The sequence below is a fragment of the Manis pentadactyla genome, chromosome 10 (assembly GCF_030020395.1).
Source record: "Manis pentadactyla isolate mManPen7 chromosome 10, mManPen7.hap1, whole genome shotgun sequence".
Taxonomy (NCBI): Eukaryota; Metazoa; Chordata; class Mammalia; order Pholidota; family Manidae; genus Manis; species Manis pentadactyla.
In genome coordinates, this window is record NC_080028.1 from 9,956,685 (window position 1) to 9,980,884 (window position 24,200).

The following is a 24,200-nucleotide window of genomic DNA, read 5'->3' on the forward strand; positions in this document are numbered from 1 at the left end:
GCTCACAGTACAGTGTGTAAGGAAGCCAGAGAGACACTATGGATAGGAAGCCAAGGCCACGAGAGGCTGGTCTATTTGGTGAGGAAGCAGCTCTAGCCTAGGGGTCTGAAGATCAGGGTTCCAGCCCCAGCTGTTCACTGTCTCTGCCCAAATTCTTACACCCTGGGTATCTCCGCCTGATGTCCAACAGGCTCACTCCTGTCCAAACCCAGGTTTCTACTCACCTGGTACATGTCTCCTGTTCCAAAACTACTCCACCCTAGCTCAGAGTGGTTTCACTACATTCCCTGCTGTAAAAACCAGAGGAAAAATTCCCTTCCCTCCCACTCCCTGCCGCACACAGCCAACTGCCAAGGCCTATCTTCTGTAACCTCCCAGACCACCCTTGAGTTCTCCCACGCCCCCCATGCCTGTTGCTGCCTTGAAGCTGTGGCTGAGCCGCTCTAGACACGGGCCTAAACCTTTGTGAAACAGCCTCTCCACCATCTCCAGACAGGCCTGCATTTGGTGCACAGAGGAATAGGCACTGGAGAAAGCCTCTGGGGGTCTGGAGCCTGCAAGTCCCAGCTCCATCACGAAGTAGTCATGTTGATCCATGTGACCTTTCTGCATCCACAATCTATGACACTGATTTCCAAGGCCATGTGTCCTAATCACACACTATGGCCAGGCACCACGCTATTCCATGTAATTTAATCAACACACTAATCCTGAGGTAGGTACTATCCCCATTTTAAAGAGAAGGAAAGTGAGGCACTGAGAAGTAAGTAGCTTGGCCCATTATTACACAGCCAGTATATGGAGAGGCAGGATTCAAAACCGGGTCTGGCCAAGCCCAAGACCACACACTTTGCTATGCTGCCTTCTCTTGCTGGTGCAGGAGTTTTGGTCACTGGCGCGACCTAGAGCTCTCCATTCCCTGACGACAAAACCCTCACTCCTCCTATGGGTGAGATGACGGACGTGCTGCTTCCACTCTGGGCGAGCTGGAGGAAAATTCCCGAGCTGGCTGCAGCTGCTGGGTGCCCTGCATCCCTCCAATGGTACCAGGCAGAGTTCAGCTGCGCCTGCCCCCTCGCAAGGGCTGCCGGCTGCCCAGCACTGCTGCTGGACCTGGACCAAGCCAACGGGAAGTGGCCTCAAGCCAGGCACTCCACACACTGGGTCTGTGTGACCTGGAGCTCCTGAAATGGCCTGACTCCCAGCAGGTAAGGGGCATGGAAAGACCTTATCAGATACAACATACCCTCACTTGGCATAATTTTAATGATGTAAAACAGGGACTCTGACATGAACTATGAGACTCTGGCATTGAATTGGAAAATTAATTCCAGGGCTGCTCAGGTGGGTCTGAATTCCTATGAGCCACCACTGCCTACTGTCAGGGCTGGCGGTGGGCACAGCAGAAGAGACGCTGCTGGAGAGGCCCTTCTTTAGGCCAGGGAGCCAAGGAGTACACGGGCACTGGCAGGTGGGAGGGACTGGCTGGCACTGGCCTGGCAAGATCCCGACTCTGCCACTTGTTTGGATCCAGCAAGGTTAACCGAGGAAAAAGTGTTTGGAAAGCTACCGAGAGCTGTGTGTTTGGACTTACTACATATTAACAGAAAAGCTGCTTTTAATTCCTTTAAGGAGGTGAGGCTGAGTTGTAGCATGGTGCCCACACACAGCACAGGCTCCTTAGAATTAGGCTGACCTGCGTTCAGTTCTGGCTCCACTCTGTAGCTCTGGGCATCTGGGCAGGTTCTGCAACTCCCCGGTGGAATGGCCTCCCACCTGTCACAGTCCTTACGTAAGTCTAAGGCCCTCCCGTGTGACCAGGAGCTTCGCCCCTCTCTGGCTCACTCTGTTCCAACTAGACTTTTCAGCTACATTCTCTCCACACACAAAATGGGCTCCGGCCGCAGGCTCTTTACACGTGGTTTCTTCCTCCTGGAGCAGTCTTCTCCAGGCACCTGCAGCGCTTGCCCCCTTGCCCCCTTGAGGTCTCTGCCCAAATGACATGGTCAGTGCGATCTTTTCCATCCTATTCAAAATGGTAACTTCTACGCTTTTTCGCCATCCAACATCCTAAACACGGTTTATCACCTGTCTCCACGCATAGAATTTAAGCCCCACAAAGACAGGGAATTTTTCCTTACCTGGTCTAGCAGTGCCTGGTAGGCTCACTTGCAGGAAAAGGACCCACCTATACGTAAAATCCAATGTGCCTGATACACAATTAGGTACTGTATTAGATTCCTAGGGCTTTGCTATAACAAATTAACATAAACTTGGTGGCTTAAAACAGAAACCTGTTCTTTCACAGACCAAGTCCAAAATCAACGTGTCAGCCCGAGCCCTGCCTCTTCCAGCTTCTAGTGGTTCCAGGCATTCCTTAGCTTGTGGCAGCCCAACTCAAGCCCAATTCCTGACTGGCTTCCTGTGGCTGCCACCTCCTCGTGTCTCTCATAAGGACAAGTGCCACTGGACTTAGGACCCACCTGGATGGCCCAGTGCAATCTTGAGATCCCTGATTTACAATCTGTAAAGACCTTTTTCGAAATGTCACTGACACCTCAAGTATATAGCACTCAAGAGCAAGTAACTAATCAAAGCAATGGGGAAAAAAAGAGGATACAGAAAAACAGATGAACTTGAAGTGTTGGGGGGTCCAGGAACCATACTGGACACTTGAACAGCACATTTATTCCTCATAACTGCCCAGGAGGACAGGTTCTTCTATTCTCACTTTATAAGTAAGGAATGGGACTCAGAGAAAAAGCGACTTACAAGCAGAGGTTTCCACCCCAAGAGCCACACTGGCAGCCACCTCAGGGTGAGAGCCCTCAGGCCTGCAGTACGGAGGACGTCATTTAGTCAGCTCCAGCCACTGGCTACCATGGCTGCCCCATGACCAGCACCTGTAGCAGGCCCAGCTCTGCCTGGCAGCAGGTGCTAAGACCCTCACGAGTACTGCAACTGGTGGGCAACCTGGGGAGACTAGCTTCATTTCCAGCAATGGCTAGTAGGCCAGAAAGGTCATACAGCAAATTAGTGACTCAATTCAGACTTGAATCCAGGTGCTACCCCTTCAAGTCAGTGGCGCTTTCCATGTTCTGAAGTTCACTAATAATCAGAAAACGCAAAAGGAATCCATCACACACCAGGTGAACACAAAGCCTAGTTCCAGAATTCACAGCAACCCCGCCATCAGGAGGCAAGGAGCAGCTTCACTACCTCTGTCTTTCCAAGTTCCAGGAAACACACTTCACTTTAGGGTTAATATATTGGGACACAGATTTTTATGGAGCACCTATTGCAGTTTCAGCTCTTGCAGCCAGTCACAGGCTAGGACTTTCTAAAATAAAAACACAAGTTTGGGAGTTACAGAACCTGTAACCTTTCTAAAATAAAAACACAAGTCTTCACTACCTAATCCCTTGACCTTGGACAAGTTATTTACTCTAAGCCTTGACTCTCTCATCAATAAAATGAGGATACCAAATCCACCTATCTCCAGAGTAAGTGAGATGATGTATAAACTGTGTGCAGAGCTCTCTGAGGACTTTCCCCTGAACACAAGGTTCCCACAGTGCTAACAGCATTTGATCTCTGATGGGTGGATTAGGTTAGGTGGGCTACTGGAGACAACCAGCTTCAGTGAGGTTTTCATTTGCCATAGAGTCATATTATCTGTGCTTTGTGAGAAACTATTTGAAACACTCTGGGCTGCTAGGTCTTGAAGTGCAGAAGACGCCATCTCAGAGAAGTCACCAAGGTGGCAGATCCCATATGGGTGTTTAAGGGAGAGATGACAGAGTGCAAAAAACAGACACAACTCAATTGTGACTGGATGTTAAGGTGCTGGCAGACAAGCAGCATATCACACTAGCTGAGGGTGGGAGAGGCTGCACACAACATAAATCAAGGTGTGCAGTGTGAGGAACTGCAAGACCTGGGCAGCAGAAGACAGCTGAAAAAAATCTAGGGCCAAAACATTTTTTATAACTATGTGACCTTGATCAAGTCACTTAACTCCCTGAGTTCATTTCCTCATCAACGATGGGATACTACTGCTAAATCTGAGCTGTAAGGTTTATATAATGTACATGGATTTCTCTTAGCATAGTTCATGGCAGGAAGTGTTCAACTGCTGTCTTCCCAAGACCCAGCACTTCCACTAACATGCATGCAAATTATGACAGGCCATTTAATGCCAACAGAATTCCTGTGGGGTGCAAGTAAGATACTGAATGTGAAAATGTCCTGTAACTGTACAGTGCTTTATGAATACAGGGACTAAATGATTGAATTTAAACACAAGTAACTGCTGCATCAAGAGAAAATATCATGACACAGGAAAATTATGTAGTTGCCCTCATCCACAGATTCCCCCCAAAAATGATTAGCTGACAATCTGGCTCCAAAGAAAACCTTTTACTGAGACCTACTTAAAACATTTCAGTCCTTAATTCAAAAAAGCTTCAACTCAGTTGACTGGCTGATGGGCAATCTAGGTAAAGGCTTCATGGTGGCAAAAATACACCCCCGCCTACAATGACATCAAAATAGGTTCCTAACTAATGCGTGTGAATGTCCTCAGGGTCTCTGTCCCATCTTCTTCAGGGTTCGATTGAGCTAGAAGAAAACAAAAAGCAAAGTCATATATGTGATTTTCACCAAACCTTTCCCTAAGGTGTGCTTGATCACTCGGTCAAGATTCCTGGCTGCCCCTCTGAAGTCAGGGAGGGGAACCTCTGATGTGGGCATGGGTGTCTGACGTGTGTACAAAACCCGTTAGACCCTCCACCCATGACATTCATGTGGCCCTGCATAATTCATGCAGATTCTTCTATCTGCCCCTCACACTCAACTAGAACACACCCTATACCACTCTGCCCATTTTACAGAATGGAAAGGGAATCAGACTGGCTAGACTTGCTAAGGCTGTATTATCTGGCGGGAGGGGCCTGGTGCATGGAGCACAGCACAGCAGTGACCTCTGCCGGGGGACTCAAAGCGCCAGGACACAGTAGCTACAGCTACAGCCGTAAGAAGAGATTCATATCCTTGCAGTGTTTGGCCTGACCCACAAGACCTCTTCTAGGGCAAGACTGGAATGCACCAGGTCTGTCAAAACAGAGCTTCCTGTCCTCCACTTGCAGGAACTGGCCAGACCTGTCTAAGCTGGAGAATAACTGCCAAATACGGAGGAATGCATAAGAGTAGGCAGCGAATCCGCCTATATTAGGAAATACTAGGGAGGGAAAGGAGAGCTGGCCACCCGCAGAGGGAGCTTTTGGAAAGAGATGCTCCAGAGAAGGCTGACACAGCAACTCCTACAGGCTCAACCCCACCCCACAAACCCCAAGCAGCCAGGCTGTCTGGCTCGGAAACCTGAAAGGCCAATTGCAGGCTTTCTTGAACACAGAAATGAGAAATAGAGATTTTAAAAACTCCCACCTAGTTCCTAACCCCTCTCCCCAGCTCACCACTTCTCAGACCTCTCACCTCCTCAAATTTGTGAATCTGCCTGATAAAGAAATCCCCGTAGCGCCTAGCAACCTTGGTGTCTGCGATGTGAATCATGTCCTGTGGGAAAAGCAGAGTCAGAGAAGAGCAGTGAGGGAGAGCCATGTATGGACTTGCACCTAACCATGACGCTAAGTGCCAGATCCACCCTGACAGCGCTTTTAAAAGCAAAGGGGGAAACCCTCTGGCAGAGCATTATCAGTTAATAGCAGCTTTTTCTGGATTGATTTTTGTTGTTAAACCCATTTATTTTTAGTTTCTAGTCTTTTTTTTAACAAACGTTGAGTATTTCGGCAATAAAAACTTCTAAAACAGCATTCTATTCTCATACACTGTTCTCTCAAGTAAATGACTGCAAACTTGTCCAGATTTTAAGTTTTGTTTTTTAGCTCAAAACCGTTGAACACCATTTTAACTGTAAATTCCTACATAGTCTAGGTTAAGACCCAAGAACTTTCTGAATCTCTTTGGTATGATCTTTTCAAATAAAGGATGAAACGAGAAAAACCAGAAACAGAAAGCAACATTTTCCCAAAGATGAACCTGATCAGCCAAAGGAACAATAATAAAACAAAAACATGCAATTAAAAACTTTTCACGTGGGGACTTTCAATTACATTATTAATTTAACCTGAATATAACCTCATGGCATAATTTTATCTGTAATGAGCAGTAAACACTTAGGACAAGTGTTTTGTCAGAGGCCACTCTGACAGCTGGGAACAGTTCAGCTGGGTCACTGAGAGGCGACAGCGATGGAACGGGTTACTGACACTGCCAAAGAATGCATGCATGTCAGGCACCGGGAATAAATTCAAAAAGGATTTTAGGAAGGTGATATGATACTGCAGGATAGATGGTTTTGATTTTTGAAAGCATGATTTAAAACAACATTGAAAAACTTTCACTACTAACATGTTTCTACTTTCAGATAGTCTGACAGCCAAGTTCTGCCAAACACATCTCCCAAAGCTATAAACTTTAAATGAGAGGATTTGGTTAGAAAGATGAGTTTTTAGTAACTACCCAAACTGACCCAGCAATTCCACAACTAGGATATACCAAGAAAATATGTTCATACAAAAACTTGTATGTAAAAATCCACAGCAGTGTTATCCATAATAGCCAAAAAGTCAAAACAATTCAATTATCCATCAATTAATGAATGGATAAACAAAGTATATTGTATCCAAACCAGGGAATATTATTTAGCCATAAAAAGGAATGAAGTACTGATACATGCTATAACCTGGATGAAACTTGAAAACATGTTCAAAGAAAGAAGTCAAACAAAGAAGGCCACATATTTTAGGATTCCATTTACACGAAGTATCAAAAATAGACAAATCCATAGAGACAGAAAGCAGACTACTGGTTTGCCAAAGACTGGGGAACAAAGGGAAGTGGGACTGACTGCTAATAGTAGGTATTTTCTTTTGGGGATGATAGAAATGGGGTGGAATCAGATAGTGGAAATGGTTTCACAATATCTCATATATACTAATAATCATGGAATTGTACCCCATAAAACGGTAAAGTTTAAGTTATGCAAATTATGTCCTAAAAAACTTTTTAAAAGTATGTTTAGACAACACACTTTCTGAAAATAACTAAAAATGCAGAATAAATTGTCTTTAAAAAATCTCCTCATAGAATCAAAGAGCTGAAAAGAGAATAAAGAGTTACTTAAGTGAAAAACAGAAACCATTCTAATAAGCAAAGCACAAAAGTCCCCTCTGAGCTGAGGGCATTTGCTAATTCTAGAAAACCTGCACCCTAGCAGGGAACAAACCGAGGCCATGGCCAGTCTAACTAAAGATCCTCCTTATTGTGCTAATATCCTAAAGGGCTACATCCTCAAGCTAAATGTGAACCAGTAATGAATTGTGACCTGCATCCAGACACTGAGTAAGGCTTGCCATCTTGGGGGAAGAACATAAAAGAGAGACCCATCTCTGAGATGTTACAAACACAAGGTGATTCTTCCGACAGTCTGTAGCCTGGGCTTGTTGCCTGGCTGGTCCAGCAGACTTCAGGCTATGAGTTTGGTCAATGGTGGTCCCAGACCACCATGTCCAACTTGAACCTAAAATCCAACAGTGAAAACTAACACTGCTCCTCAACCCACCGCTCCTCCTGAGAGGAAACCACTATGTTGTTGTGCATCCTTCCAGAAATAAGTCTCTGCATACACAAGCATATACAAATGTATCATTAAAAAAATTTTTTTTAAAGTAAATGGACCATTAACAGCCACTCTAGAAACCGTATGTGTACTTTTTGAAATGGCCAAAAGCCACCACTCACATTGTCCACAGGTGGGAGGATGGAAAAACCACAATCAACGATCGCTGTGGATGTTGGACTATCACAGAACAATAAGCATGAATGAGTTACTACTACACAAGATAATACTGGATGGCAATTCTCTCAAATATGATGTGGAGCAAATGAAGCCAAATGCAAGAAAAGCACACACTGTATAATTACACTGCAGGAAGTTCGAAATTGAGCAGCACTAACCTAGGGCAGTACAAAGCAGGGGCTTCCCACTCACTAAAGTACTTCGAACAGGCTACAAACCACCCTCCCCTTTTTTCCTCCAACCTCATCTCCGACCACAGCCTCCTCTCCAGCCACTCCAGCTACACTGCAGCTGTCCCTCAAACACTGTGTTTGCTCCTGCCCCAGGGCCTTTGCTCTAACTGCTCCCTCTGCCTGGAATGCTCTTCCTCCAGGTATTTGCTTGGTTAATTTTCTCTAAAGTCTTAGATTGAATTTCACCTTCTCAACAAAGCCTATCCGAGCAGTGCCCTATACCAGCACCATCCTTACTCCATAGCATTTGGCAACTTGAACCTACTGCACGGTTTGCTTAATCATAATGCTGTTATTTTTTTTTTACACTAGACACAGGGCAGAAATCTCTGTTGGTTTTGTTCACTGATATATCCCAAATGCCCAGAACAGTGGGCGCTTGTTATTTATTGCTGAAGGGTGCCCAGAGAACCTAGCCCAGGGCAGCCATACCTTATCAATGTAGAAGTCAACCTCGGAGGCTGACTGAAATTCACCGTCTAGGGCTGAGATGCCGCTGGTCCACACCAAGTTCTTCATTTTGTGTTTGAAGACAAGCAGCTGGATACGGAACTCCTGCTCTGTGAGGTCCAGGAAGCCAGCGAGCTTGGCCACAGGCATGGTGGTGTAGAGCTTGAGGAAGCTGCGGATAGTGGAGAGCTGGGCCTGCTGCTGCACCTCATCAGAAAATACCTTCAGCTGCTGCAAGAAGGGCTCCTTATGGTAGTTGGGGTGCACGTTGTCATAGTTGGGTACCACAGGCGACAGGAATTTGGGACAGGAGTAGCTGAAAAGTTCCTCGTACACCTGTGGGTCACCTTTCTGCATGCGCAGCATCTTGTCCCCATATTTCTCCCGCAGCTGGAGGTGAATGCTCTCATCAATACGCATGGGGTACATGGTGAGGGCAATGGCCAGTAGAGCATGCATCTGCTCATTCTGCTTGTTAATCTGGGGGTGAGGGGAGAGATTAGTGCAGAGTCTAATGAAATGGACTTTGAGTCCCCACTGCCAACTTAGCCCCTCCATCCTCCCAAGCACACTGCACAGACCTCTGACTTCTCCCTTCATCATAACACCAATCGGTTAACTTTCCCAATCCTCTCTCTAGCTCCACTGAAATTCCAGCCTAATGTCAGGTCCTCCTTGGTTGTCCCCTGGATTCTCTACTGGTACCTCTGACTCAAGACTCTCTAGCCCACCCCTCACATCACTGGCAGGTCAATCCTCCCACACCAGTTAAGATCGAGTCACCACAGAAACCTTGATGGCACCTTAATGCCCACAGAATAAAAATTAGATACTCTAGCTGGGTGATGAAGGTTACCTCAGAATCTAACACCCCAATTTGACTACTCTCCTGCCCTCTAGCCAGAATGGCTTCTTATGCTGCTACATCACTATACTTCCAAAGACTCAACACCTTTGCTCTGTTTAGAAACGATGTATCAATTCTATGCATGTCCTGGACCCATCCTCCTACACGGCAAACTGCTTAAGGGAAGCACCCACATCTAACTCATTTTTAAACACCCACAGGCCAGTGAACATTCAGCAAATTGCAAGTTGTTGCTGAATATATAAATATTAGCACTTCTGGAGGATAAAAGTGAAACAAAAGTTACTGTCTTTATCATTAAGGTATTAATGATTTGAAATAAAAGGCATAAGGAAAGAAACTCTTAGAGTAGGCCGGCCATTAAGAAATCATCCTGTTGAAAAAGTATGCAAAATAGCAAAATTGTGGATGGACACTGTTGGCACTGGCACCAAGAGGTCAAGCCGGCCAGAGGCTTCCTTACCATCTCATATTTGTATGTGGTCCTCTGGAACATGCTCTTGGTCCTCTGGATATAGAGAAGGATGTTGGCAAAGACCCGGATGGCATCCTGGTAGCGACGCATCATCAAATAAGCAAAACCAACGTAATAGTACGTGGTGACTTGGCACTCAGGCACACGAGAATACATGCTCTGAGGGAGGAGGTAGAGGCATCAGCCACGAGTCCCAAGACCAGCTTATCCCAGATAGGATCCGGAAGTCGGCGGGGCCCTGTGTCAGCTGAGGGCTTCCCTGCACAGGCCCTGAACTACCAAGAGGATGTCCACATTTTGGAGCCAGAGGCTCTGAGCGCAGATTGTACCATTTATTGCTTAATTTATTGATTAAGTTATGTAGCCTGAGGACTCCATTTTCTTAGCAATAACTGGAAGGGATTGATCAGGTGACCCTAAAATTTCTTTCAGCTCTTAAAACCCTCTTCACCTTGCATTCTACTCCTTACTTTTCCAAATAAGCTCTATAAAAGAAGAAACTGGTAAGACAGAGAGACTGAAAGACACATACAATCAAACAAAAAAGGTACCTATTTGCCTGTGGCTAAGAAAAACCACCAGTTAATCGAGTCATTATCAACACCATCTTAGAACTAAGTCTTCTGTTAATTAAGATTAGTGAAACTTGAATGTAAAAATCTGCCATTATCATTGTCCTGAAAATAGATCAAAAGCCTGCTGAAAATTATGTTACTTAAGCACTGCAGAGAATCCACCTTGTCAGGTTCACAGTTTCACTGCAATAATTTCCCTAGTTCTCTTCTCAATTTTCAAGTGCCCTGGGGAAGAGTCATTTTTCTCCCTGAAATTTGTCCTAATAGATCAGAGTTTCTCTTAAGGCAGACTTTTTGGTTCTGGGAAGGTGGGCAGGGGAAACAGATCATTACCTTCTTATTCAGCTCGATATTCTCCAGAACCTTAATGGCTTGGTAGTAATCCCCCAACAGGGAGTGCAGACGCAGCAGCCCCACCAGGCTGAAGTAGCCAAGCATTTTGTAAAGGGAATGCCGTCCATACTCCCCAGCCACACTCTCAGGGTCCCCTGAGAAAGACAGACAGACACCGTGAACACTTCAGCAGGGGCAGGTGACGGGAGGCAAGCCTGACCCTTGAATGTCACTCAGTGAACTCTTTACCTACGACGAGACCCTTAAGCCTTCCTGCAAAATGAATAACTGCCTTCAAAGCAACAACAAGAAATGGCATGCCTGGCTCTATGTTGATCTTAAATTTACCGAGTTACACAAGAATGGTAACAGTTCTTTTTTTTTGGGGGGGCCCCAACACACCTGAGGATATGAGGGCCCCTCCTATCCTCAGTAACAGTTACTCACGGAGCCCCCTCCTTTCAGAAGTCCATGAGGACAAAGCTATCTTTCTAATAACACTAAGATGCTATTTGCCTTTCTCACTGAGCAGACATTTGCACTGGTGGTGCAAAAACAATGCTGGGGGGAACTACTGGCAACTTAGCACTAATCATGTAGTGGCACAGAACCGGACTAGCAGTCACTGTATTCTTTACCACCATATGCTTACACTCAAAGCACCAGGTATTTTCTTCCCCCACAAAACACCATTTTTACTTGGAAGAATGACTGACATACACACTATGCTTAAATAGGTTTGGGTATTTAGCAGACATTTTCTCAAAAGTGAATGAAGTGTGCCTGTTACACTTCAATGAAAACAACCGACAAAGTCTGCTGCCAATGAAGATTCGAGCTTTTAGGCAAAAATTACAATTGTAAAAACCTGTTATGTGCCCCTATGAGTTCAACAGTTTCCAAATAAAGATTTATCTGATGAGGCTGATGGCAAAAGTAATGGATGTGGTTAAAAAAATTATATAATGTGCCAACATTTAGAAAATCTTTATAACCCAGCCAATATTTTATGAAATCACGCAACAGTAAAAGATCCATTTGAGCTGTTGGACTCACCAATAAACTTTAATATCACAAGTAAAAGTGTATTGACAAGGTTTCAGATTCCTTCCTCACTGTGACCTGTATGCAGCTACCACTTGTCAAGTTTGATGTAGTATCAAGGGGAAAAGAATATTCTACTATCTAAAAAGGCTGTTCAGATGCTCCTCTCTTTCCCAAGTAAATATCTGTGTGAGGCCAGAGTTCCCTCGCATCCTTCAACCAAAAGAGCACATTGCAGACTGAGTGCAGAAGCTGAGTGAGAATCCAGCTCCTTTATGAAGCCAGACTCTGAAGAGATTTACAAAAATGCCACTCATCCCTGAAAAAAAATCATGTCATTTTTATGATTTTCAATCTTTACAGGTGTAAAGTGGTTCACACCAGAAAATTTGAGCACTATTTACCTAAACAAAGGCCCTGGAGACACACTGGAAGTATTTACAAATGCAGATCTCGGGAGGTACTGCTTCAGTCTGTCGGCCAACAGACTGCCAAGCTCAGTATCGCCACCATCAGCACCTGGCGCCTGTTCACCCCCAAACACCACAGAGGAAGAGCCGGGTACCAGAGATGGAGACTCCTCCACGCCACCTGCAGTCTCTGCTCCCCGGAACAGAAGGCAAGCAACACTCACCTCCACTTGTGTACACTTCCAACTGCCGGTTGATGTTGGACTTGTCTACCAGGGAGTGAAGGACATTGAGGACGCTGTGAACATTCCAGATTTTGGGATTGGAACGAAGGAAGTCAATCTCCTCCTCTGACTTCTTGGCAGTCTTACAGCGGTACTGACTAAAGGACTGAAACTTTGAGGAACAAGAGAAAGACACAGCAGTGTAAGACCTCAAGCAACAGTCTGAGCACACGCTGCAGAAGACGAGGTGATGCCCAGGGCGCCAGGCAGGGACAGGTGAGGCAGAGACCACTCCTCTCATGCTAAACCGCTCTGTACGTTATTTGTTTTTTCAAAGCCATCTTTGATTAAGCTGTGAATTTTGTTCATTAATGGATGTTACTTATTCCAAAACTAAGTAAAAACTTCTAAAATGAGAGGTAATTTGTGGGGAAAATATTCAATTTGGAGTCAAAAACAACCTGAAGTTGCCACTTAGTGCCTCTGGGCTTCACAATGCAGTCAGCCTGGCCACCACCATCAGGTGGCTTCTAAATGACCTATTCATATGTGGCTTTGCCATGCCAGGGTCAGGATCATGAATGATGACATGGCAGAAATGGGGTAGGTATCTGTATGTGTGTCTTCCCTACCAGAGTTGACTGTTAGTTCACCTGGGACAGGATTCCAGTCTTGAGTCACCTGTGTACCAACCACAGAGCCTGGCAAAGTATAAGGTACAACAGGGGACATACCACAGGTATTGGTTTGGGGCCAGCACTGGGCTGGCTCCGTCAGTCACCCAGAGAACAGCACAAAAGACCTAGCTACTCAACCATAAATTTTAAAAGCTCCCTGGTTGATTCTGGTGCACATGCAGGTTTGGAAACCAGTGACCCAGAGTCTATCTAGATCCTAGGTGACCGAGGATTGCTCTTCAACTCTAAAACATCATCTTCCTCTAAGAGTACAGGAAAAAAAGCTTTCAAATTTACAATCAATAAAAAAGAGTGTCCAGAATATATAAGGAATTCTCTTATGTCAGTAAGAACAAGATAATCCAATATAAGAATGGGCAGAGAACACTAATCATTACTTCAAAGAAAAACAGGATTAATGGGGAAAATGCTCAATTTCTTTAGTTATCAGAGAAATTTAAGTTAAGACTACCATTTCTTTCCCATCAACTGACAAACAACCTCGAGTAAACCTGCTCTCAATGCTGCTGGTAGAATATAAAGTTTAATAAACTTGTCAAATCTCATCAACCATACACTTAAAATCAGTATGTTTTATTGTATGCAAATTATGATTTTATAAAGCTGATTTTTACAAATTTAAAAAGCAAATATCCTTCTACCTCTGCAAAGGCAAGGCAAGAAGACATTTTCACTTTATCTGGAGTTTGAAAAAGAAAAAAATTTTGAACAGTAATAACACATTCCTATATTGCCTGTATTAATAAATAGAAGAAAATGGCAGGGATGAGGGACTCACCCCATGTGGCATCTACCTGACTGAGGTATCACACCTGGCCAGTCTGTTAGAAGTAGGAGCCACCTTGAGCCTCTTAAGAGAGCAGCTAAACCCAGGGAATTCTGATTATCTTAAAAGGGATGAAGAAGCTCAGCACAGACGATCCTCTGCAACTTGCTGTGTGCCAACAGGACAGCCCACCTTCTAAAATTATGCCAAGGAAGAGGCAGACCCAAGCCAAAGAGCCAGCCAAAGAGGGCAGACAAAGCCAGTGTGGTCTGTAGTCTTCACTGCCCAAAGGCACTGAGGCCTCGTCTTGAGCAGGAAGCCTCTTTCTGAAAGAACCTTAGGAAGGTTTTCTCAGCTCACCAATCACAGCTTATCAGCACTGTGAGTTCAGAAGGTCTCTTTGGCCCATGGAGCTCAAATGACAGCTTTATTAAGAAACTGGTTTCTCCTGAAATATCCAGTGAGAGTTACACCACCCCCATATAACATATGGAAAACAGGTATTTTTCCAAATTCAATTGTGTTTTTTAATCTGTATTATTTCTAAATAATGCACCTGGGCTAAAAGAAGGTAAGATGAGTAACAATGATAATGACCAGGGAACATCTACTGTGCCAGGCACTGCACTACCCACTCTGTATGTAGTATCCTGTCATCTTCCCAATAATCCCTATTTTAAAGAAAATAAGGCACGGTGTGATTATGGAATTTGCCAAGGTCCAGAACCAGAGAACAGCAAGACTTGAACCTTTAGCCTCAGGCTACAGAGCCACTGCACTTCACAACTGGTATGGCTCTTAGCAGAACCTCAACAGCAGCAACCTGACATGGGTAGTATTTCCGTTTACATGATAATGTTCTGTTTTATTCTGATGTAGCATATAGTCAGGGAACCACTACCACAACCAGAATACAGAACACTTCCGGTTTGTAGGTGAGGCAAGTGAAACTCAGAGAGCTTAATTAACATGTCACTATTACACAGCCCCCAGACTAGCACCCACCTCTACCTGACTCCAAAGCCCGTGGCGCCTGTGTTCCTTCTGCCAGACCACCTCTCCAGGTCAGGTGAAAATTTGGTCAAACTCAGGAGCTCAACTTTCTGACTTCCAAGTTCCTATCCAGAGCTCTTAGGCCTCACTGACTCTCCAAAAAACCATGACATGGGAGTCTACCACTAAGGGATGTTTCACACTACAATGGGGACATTTTGATACCATGCATCTTTTAACTACACAGGTGACAGTAACAGCTGCTCCTTGTTTGGACCAGTTAATCCAAATTAGGCTAAAGCTGTCAGATACCTGATAGATGAACTCATCAATGATATCCCAGAGCCACTGGTTGGGTAGTTCAAGGGGAGCAGGACCATCAGCATCTGTGCAGGAGACCACAGAAAAATCAGACTCAGAGTAATCACTATCCCCGTTCAGTAAGGACTATGAATCGCAAGACTTCCCTCCTTCCCACCTGCACATTAAACTCTTGCTAAAAAGACCGGGAGGCCAATATAAGGCCTCATTATGACTTTACCCTCTTGGGCAAACCTCAGACTCACTAAGAATGTAGTTGAAGAGATTGCAGTAGTTGTAATAGGATTCAAACCTCTGCTCCAAGGAGGGCCCTCCCTGTAAAGAGAGCAGAAACATCAGGACACATATTTAATTTAGACATGTTAATTAAGGCCTACCATGACAGCTGAAAATGACATGAAAACTGATGTCTGCTCCCTCCTTCTCCACACGCAAAGAGCACTCAAGTGAGAAGGAGGATGGTGAGCACCACAGCAGTTCACAGGGCACCGCACAACGGGCAGCTTTTATGGCAACAACCTTTCAGGTTGCCATGACTCATGGCCCTTTGCACAGAAGGCTGCTGAACCCCCATCTCGACTTAATGCTGCTGGGAACTGAGAACTTCTGCAGGTTTCTGAGCTGGGGAACAATATGATGAATGACATACTTGTGATGGAATAGAAAGAACACTGCCTTGGAGTTTTAGCCCCACCACGGGGTTCTGACAAGGTATTTAATCTCTATAAAATGAGACTAGATAGATAAAGTGCCTAATACAGTAAATGCTCCTTGAAGGAGGCTTCCCCTGGGGTTTAAACTAGTCATGTACACAAAAGTGCCCACCCTAACAAAGAGGTTATGGGGTCAATAAATTGCTCAATCTTCATCTACAGACCAAAGGGAAAATTAGAGGTGGTAAACCAGCTAAACTATGGTTCTGATGCTATGGTCTTCCCAAAGAAGCCATGTTATATAGTCTGGCTAGATTTTCAGCCTAGCCCATAAACCCCAGAGCGACAGCTTCAATGGTAGGAGGGAATCTTTACTTTCTGTTGGGTAAGGTAGTCAGAGATCTCACTGGGATACCAGAAAAACACGCCGCCCCTGCATTATTTTGGCAACTAGAACTCCAGCTCCCACCACCAACGGTGGCTGCTGTGCCACGGCAGGAGCTCTAGGAGGGTCATGTGGTCCTCACTGAGCTGAGAGGTAACTGTGAGAAGCTGAGACCTTCTTAGGTGGAAATACTCTAAGGAGAGATCATGCTGCCCAATTCCTTCACTTAGATGTGCACACACATGTTCCACACATATATCACCATCAAGGATCAAGCACCAGATGAGAGCAGTGGAAAAGATAAAAGTACATGCTCTGGGAGAGTGTACCCTCTAATGGGGCAAGTCAAAACCAAGTAAGGAAATAATACAACGTCAGCTAGTGTTCTGAGCTCTGAAGTGCCACCGGGTATGGCTAGGAGCCCTGGGGAGGAGGGAAAGTTGTAGGAAATGAGATTGGCCAGGGACTCAGGGGCCAGATGGAGGAGGACAAGGGTTAATACAGGATTTTAAAGTATGAGAAGTCACAGGAGGGTTGTGAGGAAGGGACCGACTTGATGAGACTGTTTCAAAAGGACTTTGCTTTACTAGATTGAGGATAAACTTAAGTCGACAAGAGTGGAAACTGATACCAGGTGAGTGGCTACGCAGTAGTTCAGACAAGATAACGTGCTGAACTGGGGTCGTTGCAACAGTAGTGGTGAGAAGTGGCTGCTTTCCATAAGTATTCTAAAGATAGAGCCAAACAGGATTTGCTGCAAGGCTGGAGGCTAAGTGAAAGGAAAGTCAAGAAAGATGCCAAGGTTTTAAATGTAAGTAACTAGGTAAACATTGGTATTCACTGAGATGATGACCATGGGTAGAAAAAGTTTAGAGGGAAAAGTAAGAGTCCAGTTTTGGGCATATTAAACTTGAGATGACTATGAGACAGGCAGGCAGAAATGCTGAGCAGGTAGCTGGATATCCGCATCTGGATTTGGAGAGACTGGGGCTAAAGAGAGAGATTTTTAAGCCACTGGTGTATATAAGTAGTAAAGATGGTATTTTAAGAGACTTAGGGTACTCTAAAATTTAGAAATCAGGAAGGTAAGAATTGAGCCAAGTGCCCAAGGTTGGGAGAGAGTGGCAGAAAGGACACTGGTGTCACAGCAAAACAGACCCGGTTTCAAGGAGTTTGCCACTTACTAGTTGCATGAATTTGAGAAAAATCAACCTCTTTGCACCTTGTTTGCCTCCTTTGCAGGATCACTACGAAGATTAGAGACATGCACATCAAATGTGTACCAAGTGCCCAGCATTGTGCTTGGCACACAGTGAGTTTTATGGACATTTCAGAGAGCAAGAGGCTCAGTGGCCATACACTGAAGGCATCCCAAGCAGAGGCAGAAGTGATTGGGGACACGCTGAGAATGCAGCCTGTGACCCAGCACTTATGACGAGTGCCCAGGCAAGGAGAAATTAAAAAGGATGCACAAGCTATGCAGTGCTAGTTTTTCTGGAACGTTCACTCAGCTTTCTGGGTTCAATCATTCCCTCTGTAATTTCCTAAAACAATGTTCAGAAAACATGACACCCATTCTTGGATACTGGACCATTATAAACTAGTGGTTGTGTTCCAGGGATAAAAACAGCATGGAGTTTAAAAAACTGCCAGCAACATTTAGATACTCACACTGACTTTGGCATATATGTGCCTGTAGTATAATTCTTTGTACAAAATCAGGAAGACAGCATCTGAAAGAAATGGCAGAGTGGGCAGAGTGATGCTTCAGTACTCAGAAACCCGCCAGGATCTTCTGGCAGTTTTGGTCCTCTGGGGGAAGTAAAGGCTAATCATGATTTCAAAGACCGAGCAACACCTGAACTCTAACACTTACACACCAAGAATACATGCGGCAAGAAAATTCATCTCTCATTCTACTCTTTTAACTTTACCTTAATCTCATTCAGACCTATTTCCTTTCACCAATTAGAGGCTATTGCCACCTGGTTGCTTAAATAAATCAGCACGTGAATAGTAATAGTTCCACAGAAGGCAGTACGGCATATCTATAAAAATTGCAAATGCATTGGTATCTCTGACATAGCAATCCTCTTTTAGGGAATTTATCCTATTGATATGATGCAACCACTGAAACAAAAGAAGGGGGAAAAGCAGCTCTTTGGGCATTAATGCTGTGCAGAAAAGGGTTAACAAAGCAGGTCCCAAACTGCTACCCTCAGGAAGTCTTGCTATTGAAGCTGGTCCTCTGCTTGGCACCTGGGAACCTAGATCTCAGGAGCATTCCCACGACCCTGATAAAGAGATCTGCTGTCCCTGAACTACGCAAACTATATGGTTTATGCAAAACACCTGCTTGCCTTCTGGGCGCCTAGAATTTTGGTAAGTTACAAAGGATGTGCCTACATAACCAGCTCCAGTAAAAATCCCTGGACACTGAGTAGACAATAAGCTTCTCTGGTAGGCAGCTTTTCACACACTCACAGTTCCCTGCTCAAGGAATTAAGCACATTACATGTGACTCCGTAAGAGAGGACTGTTGGAAACTTGCACCTGGTGTCCTCTGAACTTCACTGCATATGCTTTTTCCCTTTGCTGATTTTGCTCTGTATCCTTTTGCTGTAAATCCTCACAGCTGTGGGTACAACTATGCGAGTCCTCCTAGCAAACCATCAAACCTGGGGGGTGGTCCTGAGAATCCTGGAGATGCAGAATACTCTTCAAAAAGCTAATAAATTTTAAAAAGGGAAAGGGGCATTCAGTCTATGTAAAAAGGTAACAGAAGAGTTATTCCTTGGTAAGCATCTACTAAAGGACATAGTTATCGAGTCACTATGCTGTATATCTGAAACCAATATATTGTATTATCAACTTTATTCCAATAAAAAAAAGTTATTCCTATCTGCTTATATGTGCACAAAGTATCATGGAAAGGATAAACAAGAATACAGTAACAGTGGATGGCTCCAGAGCGAGTAGCTGAAGACATGGGAGGGAAACGGGAGGGGAATTTTTATACCAAATCTCCTTTTATACTATGAGTCCTGTGAATCTTTGTTTAAAAAATATATATTACAGAACTCCTGTTGTCCCTAAGATACATACAGTATTACATTTTTTACAGGTAAAATATTAAACAGAGCATAAAATCTGAACATACAAAACTGCATTTCTTTCAGTGCATAATAATTGCTGATACTAATATCAACTGTTCAAACTCCAAGCTGGCTTCACTGCAGAAACTGACAAGCTGATCCTAAAATTCATATGGAAATCCAAGGAACTCAGAAAAACCAAAACAATCTTTAAAAAGAACAAAGTTGGAGGGCTTATACTTCACAATTTCGAAACTTACTACAAAGCTACAATAATCAAGATAGTGTGGTACAATGCATCAGGATAAACATTTAAATCAATGGAGTCAAACTAAGAGTCTAGAAACAAACCTTTACATTTACATGATAACCAATTTCCACAAGAGTGCCAAGACAATTCAATGGAAAAAGCATGGTCTCTCAAAAGAATGAAGCTGGACCTTCGTACTTCATACCATACATAAAAGACACCATCAGAAACTGAAAGCCCAATCCAGAGCGACTCTGATGACCCCAAATATTATACACAGGGAAATGGAATCAAGTCAGGACAAAGATCTCAATTTCAGCTTTTGCTACATGTGAGAGAGGTCTACACACTCTTAATTTTTTCAGCCTTCATTCAACAAATTATTGACTAAGGGTCCACTATATACTAAGCCCTAGGGAAATAAAATGGTGACCAAAACAGACACAAACCATCCTGAGCTTTCTAATAACACCCAGTCATACGGTCCCATCCAGCACACAGGACAGAGGCAGCTCACACCTACCGTTGCCAACCTGTGGAGCAATGGCTTCAGCCTCAGGCCAAGGTGTATTCTTGAAGAATCTTTCAGTCAACTTTGTCCAGCTGGAAACCAAACAAAAAAATCCTAGAACTCTTAAACACGGAGGACCTGAGAAGAGGCAACCCTTATATTTCACAGGTAAGACAGAACCCAGGCTCAGAAAGGGTACGATGTCAGAAACAGACCCAAGGCCAGGGCCAGGGCCCTCTGAGTCTACAATATTCCTAAACTGTGCATCTCAGACAACCTGTCTTGACATCATAAACACTCCATTTATATCAATTAGGGGCCACTGCCTGCTGTTCCCTGATACGAGGGTACTCTTGAGGCACTCCCGTTCCCCTCCCCTAGCAATACTGTTTCCACTTCCTGGCGCACTTGTGTCTCCCTCCCTCTCCAAATATGGAAGCAAATCAGTCTATTTGTTGCAGCTTGATGCCACAACAGACCTAGAGCATCCAGCGCAAACACTGCTGCCCAAGATGCTTCACAGCCCTTCAGGAGGTTTCTATGTCCCTTGCCTGATCCTCTTAGTAACTACTTCAAGTTTCCTGCACTCTCCTCAAGTCCCACCTCTCCCTCTTTCCTGGCTCTTTCACGTCAGCATAGAAACATGCTCAAGTCCTCTTTCAAAACAAAACAGAAAACATCTCAATGCCCCATCTGTCCTCTACACTTGCTAATTCCCCTTTCTTCACCATTCCTTACCTCTGCCATCTAGCTTCTGCCTCCTCCACTCCGCTGAACTGACCTTGCTCAGGTTACCAGGCCTTCCTAAGTTGCCAAATTCAAAAGGGCAACTTTCTCATCTCCACCTCACTGGAGCACTTAGCATTTGCTGACCATCCTCTTCTTCAAAGTCTCTTCTCTCTCTGGTTCCTGTGACTTATCTCTCTGCTGATTTACCACCTACTTTTTGGGTACTTCTCTCTACTCGCTAGGGTTTTCGTACTGCTCTGTCTCCTTTACTGTTTCCTCTTTCTTTGCCCACTCATCCACAAAGGAACATATTTCGCAAGGCACCAGCCATTTTCATTACACATTCTCCTAAGGAAAACTCTACCACATGTTTGGCTTCAACTACGGTCTGTCTCTGGCCCACACTGTCCAATACAGTAACCGCCGGCCACATGTGATTCCTGTGACTGAGGAACTGAATTTAAAATTTTAGTTTTAATTAATTTAAATTTAAAAACCATCACTTAACTTAGTTACTGGAAAACTTACAAGTATATTTGAATGAATTGGATACATGAATACACTTTTTCAATTGTGAATGTTATGAAATCTAAATAGAAGTATTTCCAATGCACATGAATTGAGGTGTACTATAAATAAAATACAGGGTTTAAAAAAGTACAAAGAGAAAAGGAAAATCTCTCATTAACAGCTTAATGATTATATGTGCAAATATTATAGCTATGTTGGATCCAAAAACTGAAATTAATCTGATCTGTTTCTTTCTTTTTTAAATGTAGCTAATGAAATGAGGTCAGTTTTTTATTTCTATTGGACAGTGCTGGTCTATACATCTTCAACAAGAACGCTTTGAAATATTAAGGCAACACAGGTCAGTGATTAACCCCTATTCACTGATCCAATAAGCCTCCAGCTATTTGCTTTGTCCACCCATCCTTCCAGGAATTACTGAAATTCTATTTCCTTCGTGAAGTCTCTCCAGACTATCCCAACCCTGACTGACCTTGTCTCATCTCTAATGCCCATTAGACAAGGGCAGTCTCATCAAAACAAGAAGCAACCAAAGCTTCACTCACCCTGTTATGCAACGAGAAGTTAAACAGCGGTTTAGAAATTAGGCTCTGGTGTCAGACTGTGCTGGTTCAAAACTCAGCACATCCACTTAACAGGCTGTGTGACTTAACATTCCTGTGTTTTGTTTCCTCTGTAAAATGAGGAAAGCAACAGTACCTACTTCATGGAGTTACTGAAAGAGTAAATGAATACCAAAGTTCTTCGAACACTGCCTGATCCATACTAATCATATATACTAATTGCTCTTATAATTGATAGTGATGTTATTTTGAGCCTTGAACAAGTTCTAGGAATACAGAGTCCAACAACATAATATCCTTGGACCCAAAGAATCACAGAAACCCCTTGGGCACTCAGCAGAAAAATGATCAAATATCACTCCCTTTCATGGGTTTTACCACTCAGCCAGTCCCATCCAGAAAGAACTCACTTCAGCCAGTAGCCTGTACCTGTTCTCATAGATGTCTTGGATCTCATACACCTTCTGGTCGATGACATCGCTGGAGACACGACTGGCCTGTAGCTCATACACCTTCTGGTCAATCAAATCTGAGACCGTTTTGTGGAAATATTGGATGAAGTTTTTGATCACTTCGGGGATCACCTGATAGGTCTGCTGTTCATACTGACGTTCATAAGCCAGATCCTGCTTTGGATCTCCTGGAGGTTGGATATAATAAACACTTTGCAAAGTGCTTTCAAACCTACGTATATGATACACTGAAAGAGCAAGACCAACCCTCCAAACTCAAATCTATAAAATCGGGTGTAATTCTCTGTTAAACACTCATAAAATCAGACAGAACTCTTTTTTAAATACTCAGATGTAAATCACTCCCAATCCCACTGCCCTGCTTCTTCAGAACATTTGTTACTACTTAAAACCTTGTTTATCTTGTACCCAACCCAGGTGTACCCTTGGCACCCAGAACAGTTACGTGTGTGTCAGAGGAGGGGAGAAGACTGTGGGAAGGGAGAGCTAAGTAGCAGGCGCTTAATATTTTTTGAATGAATGAATAACATTTCCTATCTACATGACTTGGTCAGTTACTAAACTTCTCTGTCCTCGGTCTTTTCTGTAAAATGAAGACAACACTTATGTATTTTACATTAACTGTTGTAAGGACTAAATGAACTACTTACACAAAGTACCCAGAACAATGCATAGCACTTACTAAGTGCAAACTCAAACCAAGTCACTATAACATTTCAGGAAACCTCAAAAACCTTCCAAATAAGATTTCATTTCAGCTTGGTTTGAATCACTTTAATTTTTTCACAAGATTTTCTTCTTTAGCTAATAGTTTAAACAAGGAACACAGCCAGAACAGTAATCCTTCCCTTCTGAGACTTTGTGGCCCATGAAAAAGGCCTGGTTTATTAGGCTCTATACCACCCTCCCCATGAGAGCTAATAACTAACTCTAAACCTGGACCATACAGAAGCAGTTTTTAATTGCCCATCAGAGCTGTTCTGTGACATTCAAAAGGGTGCCAATCCCTAGAAGTACTCAGCTAGCCAGACAAACCCATAGTCTCACCTGTGTGCATATCATAGTCGCCCGGGTAAGCATAAGGATCATAAGCAGCCTATTAAACAAAAGGACACAGACAGGAACAGTCACCAATTCGTGAATCCAAAATGCTCATTCTGGGGCCTATGAGTAAAGCACGGTACTACGGACACAAAGATGGATAAAACAGAGTCCCTGTCTGCGGAACTCACACGCTTGTGAGAAAAGGGGAATAGACAATGACAGAGCAACGTTACATGTGCAGTAAGGTAGAGGCTTTGGGAATCAAAGGGCTTTGACAACACTGCGCCTAGACCATCAGAAATTCTCAGTTACAGAAAAACAGAACCGCCTAACCAGCCACCGTCCCCGGTCTTGGAAAAAAAGAGGACAAGGAGACAGGACACGTTAAGTGGACAGGCAGAGACCGGGCAGACGAGGAGCCGGGAGCTATGGAAGCAAGAAGGCCGCGAAGGCAGAGGCAGGCCGAAGCTGGTCGCGACCCGCGAGAGTTCCGAGAGAGACCCAGACACCGTCTCACCCCGGCGTCCAGCGTCCAGCGAGCCCTGTCCCTGTCGCTGGGCCCAGCATATGTTTAGGGCCAAGTTACCTCTGACTCGTAATCATCTGCGGGATAAGACATGATTGCGGCGCTCGCGTCCACAGCCGGAAAGAGCGAAACGAGATGCGCGCGCCTGCGTCACGAGGCCGGAAGTTCAGC

General features: G+C 44.2%; 1 protein-coding gene and 1 long non-coding RNA gene across 3 annotated transcripts; one reads left to right on the top strand and one right to left on the bottom strand.

Moving 5' to 3' along the window:
- Positions 1-1,106: 1,106 nt before the first annotated feature.
- On the top strand, positions 1,107-7,638 carry LOC130678938 (uncharacterized). Its single transcript, XR_008991899.1, has 2 exons — positions 1,107-1,208; positions 7,362-7,638. It is a non-coding gene; the product is annotated as an uncharacterized LOC130678938 (long non-coding RNA).
- On the bottom strand, positions 4,405-24,200 carry EIF3L (eukaryotic translation initiation factor 3 subunit L). Of its 2 annotated transcripts, XM_036891161.2 has the most exons (13): positions 24,090-24,200; positions 23,507-23,555; positions 22,416-22,626; positions 20,176-20,255; positions 17,979-18,040; positions 15,515-15,584; positions 15,261-15,334; positions 12,492-12,663; positions 10,814-10,968; positions 9,894-10,064; positions 8,545-9,042; positions 5,494-5,574; positions 4,405-4,620 (listed from the first exon to the last, which is right to left on the bottom strand). In XM_036891161.2, the coding sequence occupies exons 1-13, from the start codon at positions 24,120-24,122 to the stop codon at positions 4,582-4,584; spliced, it is 1,695 nt and encodes a 564-aa protein (XP_036747056.1). In that variant the 5' UTR covers positions 24,123-24,200; the 3' UTR covers positions 4,405-4,581. The 2 variants fall into 2 exon arrangements, with proteins under 2 accessions (XP_036747056.1, XP_036747057.1); XM_036891162.2 differs by lacking the exons at positions 20,176-20,255; positions 23,507-23,555; positions 24,090-24,200 and having other exon boundaries at positions 22,416-22,494.

What these genes read in the sequence shown, in the direction of transcription:
- EIF3L (XM_036891161.2), bottom strand. Translation starts at nt 24,122, where the DNA reads ATGTCTTATCCCGCAGATGATTACGAGTCAGAG. An exon ending in ACATATATGCCAAAGTCAGT is followed by an intron (nt 15,585 to 17,978) that starts GTGAGTATCTAA and finishes CTCTCTTTACAG; the next exon opens with GGAGGGCCCTCCTTGGAGCA. An exon ending in GGAAGTGTACACAAGTGGAG is followed by an intron (nt 10,969 to 12,491) that starts GTGAGTGTTGCT and finishes TGTCTTTCTCAG; the next exon opens with GGGACCCTGAGAGTGTGGCT.